General features: G+C 54.5%; 1 protein-coding gene across 1 annotated transcript in view; it reads left to right on the plus strand.

The window, feature by feature from the left end:
• Nucleotides 1–10715, plus strand: part of LATS2 (large tumor suppressor kinase 2) — a gene marked incomplete at its 3' end in the record, with an annotated part of 36968 nt that extends 26253 nt beyond the window's left edge. Inside the window, exons 2-7 of the mRNA XM_079721695.1 lie at nucleotides 235–367; nucleotides 1369–2648; nucleotides 3553–4135; nucleotides 5081–5263; nucleotides 6896–7002; nucleotides 10218–10715. Coding sequence (XP_079577821.1) covers nucleotides 235–367; nucleotides 1369–2648; nucleotides 3553–4135; nucleotides 5081–5263; nucleotides 6896–7002; nucleotides 10218–10715 — 2784 coding nt within the window. The remainder of the gene's footprint in view (nucleotides 1–234; nucleotides 368–1368; nucleotides 2649–3552; nucleotides 4136–5080; nucleotides 5264–6895; nucleotides 7003–10217) is intronic.
• Nucleotides 10716–10997: the final 282 nt, after the last annotated feature.

The raw sequence follows: 10997 nt of genomic DNA on the forward strand, positions 1-10997 counted from the left end.
CAGACGGGAACTTCATTCAGTCTAGTCGCAGAAGTTTTCTCAGCAGGAGCGGGACGTATGGTCCTCCAGGCCCATCGTCGCGGTCTGGGGGTCAGTGTGTGTGAAGTTGTCATTGGCCCCAGTGGTGCTGGCTTGGAGCCGGGCGCAGGGCGGGAAGGCAGTCCTGGAGGCTTCGTGTCGAGGGGACGCACGCCCAGGCCCCCACTGACGTCTCTGTGTCCACCCCACCCCCAGGAGATGGCGGGCAGGGCCCTCAAGCAGACCGGCAGCCGCAGCATCGAGGCCGCCCTGGAGTTCATCAGTAAGATGGGTTACCTGGAGCCGGGCAAGGAGCAGATTGTGCGGGTCGTCAAGCAGACCTCCCCAGGTGAGCACGCTGGGGGCCGCGGGCAGGGGCCATCCTGACGGTCGCCCAAGGGTGGGGACAGCGGGTGGCAGATATGACACTGAGCTGGGTGCTTCCTACTTGCTGGGTTTGTGGACTTGTTTTGCTTATGAAAGATCGGAAAATTCACTGGATATTAAAATGAGGCAACCCCGCAGGTTCTTTCTGCTTTCTCTTGGGCTTGTGGGGGAGTCTTTGAGGGGAGGCTTATTTCATTGATTCTGAAACACTCCGTTTCCCACTCTGTGGCCTCTGAGAGCAGGCTGCCCAATGGCAGGTGCCTCCAGAGCTGGACACCTTGGGCAGAGGTGTGGGAAAGCCCCCTAGTGCCCCTGGGGAGGGCCAGAGGCCCCAGCACCAGATGTCCTGCCTTGCTGGCTGTCACTGAATCTTTTTGTTTGCTGGTAGAGCAGATGGGGCCACTTTGGTGACCTGAGGTCCCTGGGTGTAGTAAGGGATTCAGGATATTGAACAGGAGTGTTCCCTGTTTTGTGGGAGACCTTGGATAAGCCCAGTTCATCTGCTGAGGGGGAAATTGCATGGGCTTTGTAGCCGTATCTTCTTTGTGAAGAGGACACAGGTTTCTGTTTTCTTCTTGACTGAGGAGTTCCCTTAAACAGTGCCTCGCTGGCCACCGTGTCGAGACTCTGAGGGTCCCGGGGTCTGTGTTGCAGCCCAGCCCCTCAGGAGGCGGCGCCCACTCTCTGATGACCCCGCACCTGCCTTGCTCGTGGGCTTTCTGATGCATCATCTTAGCCTGAGAACAGTGTCATTTGCTGTGGCTTCTGCTGGAAGCACAGCTGCAGAGGGTCTGGGCTCGGCCAGGTGCTCCGCGGGGGCGTCCTCGGACAGGCAGGGCACGGCCTTTGGACTGGGAGCCCGGCGCTGCCCACGCGGCCGTCACTGGCGTCAGGGGCCTTCCCAGGCCCTCGGCCGCGGAGTAGCCGTGCCGCGGCGTCAGCCTCCCGTTCCCTCCTCTGCAGGAAAGGGCCTGGCGCCAGCCTCTGTGCCGCGGAGGCCAAGCTTCGAAGGAGCAGGTGACCCTTTCCCGCCCTACGCCCAGGTGAGCGGGCCGGCCTTCGAGGGCCCCGCCGCCCTGGAGGAGGCGCCCCGCCAGTACCCGGACTTTCTCTTCGCCGCCGTCGGGCCTCACTGCCGTCCGCACCCACCCAAGGGCTACGCCACCGCCGGGGAGGCCGCCGGGATGAGCCTCCCCGGCCCCGGGGGCCCGGCGCCCCCGCTGCAGGGCCCGCATTACAGGGCCCCCCTGCTGGTGCCCGGGGAGCCCCTGGGCTACGGCGTCCAGCGCAGCCCCTCCTTCCAGAGCAAGACCCCGCCGGAGGTCGGCGGGTACGCGGGCCTGGCCGCCAAGGGCCCGGCCGTGCAGGTGCAGGTGCAGCCCGGCCTCGCGTTCCCGCCCCCAGGCGGCGCCGCCGCGTACGCGCCCCACCCGCACCCCAAGCAGCCCCACCCGGTGCACGCGGGGGGCCCCCGGGGCGCCGTGTTCGCTGGCGACAGCCCCCCGCCGGGCCTAGCCACCCCCTCCCGGACCGGCCTTGGCGCCGAGCGGTTCGAGCAGAGCGCGCCCCCCGCGCCGCAGTGGCCGAGCGCCGGCCTGGCCCGACGGGACTCGCTGCAGAAGCCGGGCCCCAGCAGGACCGGCTCCTTCAACGGCCACCAGGCGGCGGCCGCGCCCTCCCCCAACGCCATCACGGCCGTGACGGCCGCGCACATCCTGCACGCGGTGAAGAGCGTGCGGGTGATGAGGCCCGAGCCCCAGACGGCCGTGGGGCCTTCGCACCCCGCCTGGGTGCCGCCGCCGGGCCCCGCGCTCGAGGGCCTGGAGCCCCAGGACGAGCATCCCCCCGCCCCGGGGGGCGCCGAGGCGCGGGGCCGGCCCCCGCCCTACCCCCGGCACCTGCTTCGGCCGCAGAGCCGCGCCGAGCAGTACGACGTGGACGGCCTGTGCGCGGGGCTGCAGCAGGGCCTCCGGGGCAGCCGGGCCGCCGAGCCCCCCGACGGGAGCCCCAGGAGCCCCAGGGGCGCCAAAGGGGAGAAGGCGGGCAAGGACCGCAAGCAGATCCAGACGTCCCCGGTGCCCGTGCGCAGGGGCTGCCGCGACGAGGAGAAGCGGGAGTCGCGCATCAAGAGCTACTCGCCGTCCGCCTTCAAGTTCTTTATGGAGCAGCATGTGGAGAACGTGCTGAAGACCTACCAGCAGAAGGTGGCTCGCAGGCTGCAGCTGGAGCAGGAGATGGCCAAGGTGGGTCGTGGGGTCGCCGCGGGTCCCTTCTTGCTTCTGCTTCACGCACCTCCCCTCCAGGCCGGTGGTCTCCCGGGGAGCGGGGCTGGTGTCGGGGGTCCCACCTGGAGAAGTCCAGCACGTCGCGTTCCCCTTCCCCCTCACTCTTGGGAGGGGACGGGCTCTGCCTGATGCGCCGGCACGTAAATGAACGCATTGGTTTTTATGGTGTGTCCTTACTCGTGCACAAATCCACCAAGTTTTTCTAACTGCTAAGGAAACATTTTGAAAGAGTAGAAAGTTGGAGGTTTTATACATTGAAATTGTGGGATTTATAAAGACAAATATATCTAGTAGTGATTCATCTCTTCCTTAAGTCTACAGTTAGCAAATAAGGTTTGAAATATACCCTAGCTGGCACTAAACTGTTAGAAAAGGTAATTATTAATGAAATTATTTAGATTAAAGTGCCATGGTCAATTTAAATCACAGAGAGCCGGCAACTCCAAATTCCAAAAATAAGCTTTGTGCCCTTCCCGCTGTCCCAGTTTCGTTGGCTTTGCCTGTTTTCCCATCTTCCCCTGAACTGTTATGAACTTATTACATTTTGCTCTTAGATCCAGGAATTTTGTGGCTCCCTTTCCCCCAGAGTTTTATTAATATAAGCTTCCTGTGGTTTTTAGAGCCTAAGGTCGCCTGGAGAAAGAAGTCCCTGTTATTATGTCTTCCCTTTCGATTCCAGATCTGTGACTCCGTGTGGATGTAAAGAACAAAGAGTTATTTTCTCGCGTGTACTGTCTTGACCCCGTTCTTGTGCACCCTGGTTTCCGCGGATCGATTGGGGTCCCCTGCGTTCTGGGGCCTCTTCCCCACCCCTCCCCCTGGGCTCCCCCAGGGTGACCCTCCCCTGTTTCCTCCCGCACAGGCCGGGCTCTGCGAAGCTGAGCAGGAGCAGATGAGGAAGATCCTCTTCCAGAAGGAATCCAATTACAACAGGCTCCGGAGGGCCAAGATGGACAAGTCCATGTTCGTGAAGGTGAAGACCCTGGGCGTCGGCGCCTTCGGGGAGGTGTGCCTGGCCTGCAAGGTGGACACGCACGCCCTGTACGCCATGAAGACGCTGAGGAAGAAGGACGTCCTGAATCGCAACCAGGTGGCCCACGTGAAGGCCGAGAGGGACATCCTGGCAGAGGCGGACAACGAGTGGGTGGTCAAGCTCTACTACTCGTTCCAGGACAGGGACAGCCTGTACTTCGTCATGGACTACATCCCGGGTGGCGATATGATGAGCCTGCTCATCCGCATGGAGGTGTTCCCCGAGCGCCTGGCCCGCTTCTACATCGCGGAGCTGACCCTGGCCATCGAGAGCGTCCACAAGATGGGCTTCATCCACCGCGACATCAAGCCGGACAACATTCTTATAGATCTCGATGGCCATATCAAGCTGACAGACTTTGGCCTCTGCACTGGGTTCAGGTGGACGCACAACTCCAAATACTACCAGAAAGGTACCGTCTCAGGCCAGGGTGGATGCAGCTGTGCCGCCTCAGGCCTTTCCTTCCCCTCCTGGGGCGCAGCTGTCACTGGGTGATTTTATAATTTGGTGTGACATCCTTTTTTTCTCCCTGAAGCAGTCGTATGACGTGTGAGGTGGGTTTTTTTTGTAAGTTAGTGGCTTCAAATTTTACTAATATGTTTTTAGGACAGTAGGCCATAGGGTCTCATGGGACCTTGCTGAGGAGCCATCACTGTGCCCTATTAAAACAAGCCTTAAAAAACAAGCCTCCCAGCTTCCCAAGGAGCCCTCTCTCACAGCCACCCTGAATCTACCTGCAGGCACAGACCTGGCTGTGGAGCCAGCTTAACTCCACCTCCTGTGGTCCTGCTACCTGGAAAAGTCAGAAACAGCTGGTCATTATCTTATTTATGGCTTGAATTTTTATAATAGTTTTTTAATACTCTGTAGCTCAGGCTTCTATTTTTTAACTCAAAACGAATCCTAAATCATTTTATTCATTCCCATTTTTTGGCACTGAAGTCATTTGTGTTCATATTTTCTAAATCCTCTCACTCTTTTCCATGCCCGTCTTAAAACATGACTATCAAACACGTGGTGTTAGCCTTTGAGACGGGCCTGAGAGGCTCTGGGACCACCATCCTACAGTCCCTGAGCCTTTCTCACCGGCCCCGCACTGTCACCCAGCACAGGGCACAGCCTCCGCGGCCGCCTCCCCCATGCTGCCCATGTTGGCACGGGAGTGCACCTCACGGCTTGGGTGTGAGACCCAGGACCTCAGCCACCTGCGAGATGGCGGGAGGAATCTTTCTCTCACTGTGTCAGGAGCTGGGTTGGATTACTTTTCCTTTTGAAGCTATGGGTTTGTTGCATTGTTGAAGAGTGAAAATTAACTTTTTCATTCTCTTCTCTCCTCACCCCGCTTCCTGGGTGAAAGGGAGTCACACCAGGCAGGACAGCATGGAGCCCAGCGACCTCTGGGACGACGTGTCTAATTGCCGCTGTGGAGACCGGCTCAAGACGCTGGAGCAGAGGGCGCGGAGGCAGCATCAGCGGTGTCTGGCTCATTCCCTGGTTGGGACCCCAAATTACATCGCCCCAGAAGTGCTCCTCCGAAAAGGTGCGTGCTTTGGCCCTGCACCCAAGCCAGGTGACCTCGGAGGGTCCCGAGCCCCAGCTTTCAGAGACTCGAAGTGTCCCCACTGTGTCTGTGCTCACGGGAGCCCGAGAGCTGGATTCTTTCCTTAGCAAACACGGCCTCCAGTGTGTGTCCCTCTGTTTGGGAGCTGCCTTTGCTTCTGGCCCGTCTCCACTTGCCCTTCCTTAGGCTGGAATTGACAGGCTGGGTGCGAGGTGGGCTTGCTCCCCGGAGCCCAGAGGAGTCGCTCCAGAACTGGTTTTGACAGAGTCCTGTGATAGACAGGACTGTGGCGGGAGATGCAGGGGGGGTCCCACCTGGGTCAGCCACCTTCACTGGTCAGCGGGTGTGAGGATACAAACACTGTGTCCTCCAGTTCTCCGCCGCAGGTCCAGAAGCACCTTCAAGGTAAGATGTGGGGACAGCAGCGCTCCGTCCCATCCAGCGGGCGCCTGGCCGAGCACGAGAGGCATCTGACAGTCAGCTGCAGGGCCCGCAGCGCTGCATTTGTTCATCGGATTCCGTATGATGAATCCAGAGAGCCGTGGCTTGTCTGCTCTCACGTGTTGTTTCCAGTCACTGGAGCCAGGACCCTCGGTCCTCGCCCGTGTTCTCTGTGAGCTGCGTGACCCAGCGCGGGTTACTAGCCTCTCACCGCCTCACGTGTAACAGCAGTGCCTTGAGAGGTTAGAGTATTAACCTCCCTGCCCAGTAAAGCTCTCCCCCTCCCCCTCCTTTCAAAGAGGGAGGGGTGGGTGCTGGCCTGCGGGGCAGGACACCCGTCTCCCCCAACCCCCCGTTCGCAGCAGCCCAGCGGAGCCTCCGGGGCCAGACGGGCAGGGGCTGCAGGTGACACTTAGCAAGAATTCGGTGACAGCAGACCGGAGCGGGGCTTGGACTGGGACGTGGGACAAAATCAAAGATCAGCCTGCTCCGCAGCCTCCACGAGGCCTCCCTGCCCGAGCCCCAGGCCGCCGGAGCCCTGCGGGGGGGCCTGGCTCCCTCGGTGCCCCCAAGGGGCGCGACAGGTGGCAGCCGTTCCCTTTGCCAGTTTCCTCCCCCCGGTTCTCCCAAAACCTCCCCAGGAAGCCTCCCCGGGAAGCCTCATCACTGGTCTCACCTGACCTCAGATCACAGAATTTCTGCTTTTTAGTTTCTACGATTTTAACTTGTGTCTGTTCGTGTTCTTTAAGAACCTAAAATTCGGGTTACTGTTGTTACTAACAATAACAGTAATCTTTTAAAATTAAAAAGCCTTTTATTACAAGAGCATCCTGTGTTTATCACAGACTAACGGTGGAAAATAAAATGCTCGTGACCACGCTTCTCCCACGTGGAGACCGTGGACGCCCCAGCAGCGTTTTTCTCGCGGACTGTTCTAAGCCCCGCCTGAGGGAGGCAGTGACGTCACGCGCGCGTCGCCGAGTGCGGAGATGGTGGCATCACGTGTGCGCCGTCATGTGCGGGAGGCCGTGACGTCACGCGCGCGCCGTCAGTTGGGGCGGTGACGTCACTGTGCGCTGCCTGGAGCTTCCCCGCCGACGTGAGCCGGTTCTCTCGGGGTGTGTGCGGAGGACGTGTGCTGGGTGGGAGCTGAGTGACGCTGTCTTTCAGGATACACCCAGCTCTGCGACTGGTGGAGTGTTGGCGTGATTCTCTTCGAGATGCTGGTGGGGCAGCCGCCCTTCCTGGCGCCGACTCCCACGGAGACGCAGCTGAAGGTAACGGGGCACGTGGTTTTCTGATGAACCCAGGAGGCTTAGGCCAACATTTGACCTTTTATTCCGAATAGTGTAGGGACGTCAGTTGTATGTCATGGGATGTTTTCAAGTATTCTTGTTATTACCTATTAATTTTTTATCTGGGTAAGTAGAGGCACAGGGTCAGAGCTGAGTTGTGATGTGCGCGTGAACCAGAACCATGGTCGCCTGCCGATGTGGTGCTTCCAGGTGAGAACTAGGAGTGGGCGAAGCACCGAGGCCGCAGGTCTGGGCCCAGCGGCAGGTGCCCCGTGCAGCAACCAACACGGCTTTGTGACTGTGCCCGAGGAAATCGGTTTGATACTTGGATGTTCTGTCATTACCGTTGGCCAATTATAAGTTATGTGTCAGGCTAGTTGTGCACATTTCTGATATTCATTTCAAGTAATTAAAAAATTACTCCGTCAAGTAATAACTCAGTACTAAAGAATTCGTTTTAGAATGGTAGCCATTTACTCTCTGAAATGAATGATTTGATTACTTAAAGACTAAATAGAGAACCTGATGAAACCTTTGGAACTTCTCAGAACAGTGCCTTTACACATGTTCACTGACAGTTCTAGGATGTATTCACATACCCCGGAGTCCACGGTGGACCCGAAATTAATAACCTCTTAATTAGAAAAACCCTAAATTAAGGCTTGGTTTCTTTACAGTAACAGTGAAATTGGAATTTGGCATTAACTATATCCTAATTGAATTGCTGAACTAGTTACTAATTCGCATGATAATAACCCAATTTTTAAAATTGTGATGAAGTTTACCATTTTAACTACTTTTAACTGTACAATTCAGTGGCGTTAAGTACATTCACAGTGTTATGCAACAGTCACCGCTACCTATTTCAAGACATTTTCACCATCCCAAGCAGGAGCTTAACTACTACATGATAACTCCATTCCTCCCTCTTCTCTGTCCTTATAACAGCTCTTGTATCAATACTCTCTGTCTCTATGAAGTTGCCTATTCTAGGGACGTCATATAAGTGGAATCATACAGTATTTATCCTTCTGTGTCTGGCTTATTTCATTCAGCATAATGTCTTCAAGGTTCATCCATGTTGGAGCCTGTGTCAGAATTTCCTTCTTTTTTAAGGCTGAATGATATTACATTGTATGTAATATTGAGTAATACTCCATTGTGTGTAAATAACATTCCATTTTTTAAATCCATCATCTGGCAACGGACGTTTGGGTTGTTTCCACCTTTCGGCTCGTGTGAGTAGTGCTGCTGTGAACATAAGTATGTGTACAAGTATCTGTTTGGTCCCTGCTTTCAATTCCTTTGGGTATGCACCCAGGAGTGGAATTGCTGGGTCATATGGTCATTCTGTGTTGAAACTTTCTGAGGAACCTCCATACTGTTTCCATAGTGGCTGCACATTCCCACCAGCAGTGTACAGAGGTTCCTGTTTCTCCATATCCTTGCCAACACTTAATTTCCTTTTGTTTTTTTTTTAAATAGTAGTTATTATAGGGGGTGTGAGGTGGTATCTCATTGTGATTTTGATTTGCATTTCCCTAAGGTTCAGTGATGTTGAACCTCTTTTCATGTGTTTCGTGGTCATTTGTAGATCTTCTTTGGAGAAATGTCTATTCAAGTCCTTTGCCCTTTTTTAATTTGGTTCTTTGGGTTTTTGTTGTTGAGTTGTAGTTCTTTATATAGTCTGGATATTAATTCCTTGTCAGCTATATGCTTTGCAAATATATTCTCCCATTCCATGGTTTGTCTTTTCACTCTGTCAGTAGTGTCCTTTGATGCACAAAAGTTTTAAATTTTGATTAAGTCTGTTTATGTTTTTTTTTTGTTTTATTGCCCGTGCTTTTGGTATCATATCCAAGAAATGATTGCCAAACCCAACATCGTGAACGTTTTCCTTTATGTTTTCTTCTGTGAGTTGTATAACTTCGGCTCTACTGAAACAACAACTCAGTTTCAAGCCAGCCCTTGCACCGCCTGCCCCCGTTGCCACTCCTGGTTATACTGGCCTTGCTTTATCCTGACTCCAGGTGTAAACAAGAAGTCCCTTAGGCTTCCTCCTCACAGCAGACAGGTCTCTGTGAGCGTCCTGATGGCCGATGTGTGTGGTTGAGCACCACCAGTTGGGGGTGGCTTCCTCGCCCTGTGCCTCAGGCTGTGGGCTCCTCCTGAAACCACACTGACCATTTGTAGCTGCTCAGATCCTCCTACGTCTGTTCTGTTCTCCCATCATGAAATTGTCAAGATCTTTTTAAATTAAAAAAAGTTATTTTCATTGAAGTATAGTTGATTTACAATATTGTGTTAGTTTCAGGTGTACAGCAAAGTGATTCAGATATATATTATTTTCAGATTCTTTTCCATTATAGGTTCTTACCAGATACTGAATATAATTCCCGGTGCTATCCAGTCGGTCCTTGTTATCTACTTTATATATATTGAATAGCAGTGTGTATCTGTTCATCCCAAACTCCTAATTTGTCCCTCCTTCCCTCCCTCTCCCCTTTGGTAACCATAACTTTGTTTTCTATGTGTATGAGTCTGTTTCTGTTTTTTAAATAAGTTCATTTGTATCATATTTTAGATTCCACATATAAGCGATATCATATGGTATTTGTCTTTCTCTGTCTGATTTCACTTATTATGATAATCTCAAGGTTCATCTATGTTGCTGCAAATGACATTATTTCATTTTTTCATGGCTGAGTAGGATTCCATTGTACATATGTACCACATCTTTATCTATTCATCTGTTGATGGACATTTTGCTTCCATGTCTTGGCTATTGTAAATAGTGCTGCTGTGAGCATAGGGGTGCATGTATCTTTTTGAATTATAGTTTTGTCTGGATATATGCCCAAGAGTGGGATTGCTGGATCATATAGTAGCTCTGTTTTTAGTTTTTTGAGGAACCTTCATACTGTTCTCCATAGTGGCTGCACCAGTTTACATTCCCACCAACAGTGTAGGAGGGTTCCCTTTTCTCCACAGCCTCTTCAGCGTTTATCATTTGTAGGCTCTGATGATGGCCACGCTGACCATTGTGAGGGGTGTACTGCATTGTGGTTTTGATTTGCATTTCCCCGATGATTAGCAATGTTAAGAAATGATCACGTTCTTTAACACCCTGTCCCGGGACGGCCCTCATCGGCCTCGAGGTTGAGGAGGAAGGAACACCGGGTGTATTGTCCCTGCAGGTGATTAACTGGGAGAGCACGCTGCACATCCCCGCGCAGGTGGAGCTGAGCCCCGAGGCCCGGGACCTCATCGCCAAGCTCTGCTGCTCGGCTGAGCACCGGCTGGGCCGCAACGGGGCCGACGACCTGAAGGCCCACCCGTTCCTGGGCGCCATCGACTTCTCCAGCGACATCCGGAGGCAGCCTGCCCCCTACGTGCCCACGATCAGCCACCCCATGGACACGTCCAACTTCGACCCAGTGGACGAGGAGGGCCCCTGGCAGGACGGCAGTGAGGACAGCTCCAAGGCCTGGGACGCGCTGGGCCCCCCGGGCAGCCGGCACCCCGAGCACGCCTTCTATGAGTTCACCTTCCGGAGGTTCTTCGACGACAACGGCTACCCGTTCCGGTGCCCCAAGCCTGCGGTGGCCGAGGCCGGGCCTGCGGCCGAGCAGCCAGTGGCGGGGGGCCCGGCCCCGGGGGCACAGGCCGGGGGCTGCCAGCCCGTGTACGTGTAGACCCTGGGGGACCGGGGGGTCAGCCCCTCAGGTCAGTCGGCCCATTGCCCCTTGAAAGTCTGGTCTGCACCCAAAACCAAAGCAGAAAAGCTTCTGAAAGAGGACTCGCCTCTGACGTCTTCTCCACATTCTGGTTGATGGCGGGGCGGGTGTCAACGTGGCCTGGAATTGGCTTTTGAGGACCTTCACTGCATTAAAACAATATTTTTTAAAATTAGTACAGTTTAGAAAGAGCACTTATTTTGTTTATAGCCATTTTTCTTACTAAATTATAGGGATTAA

The sequence above is a fragment of the Hyperoodon ampullatus genome (assembly GCF_949752795.1).
Source record: "Hyperoodon ampullatus genome assembly, chromosome: 16".
In the NCBI taxonomy this organism is placed as follows: domain Eukaryota; kingdom Metazoa; phylum Chordata; class Mammalia; order Artiodactyla; family Ziphiidae; genus Hyperoodon; species Hyperoodon ampullatus.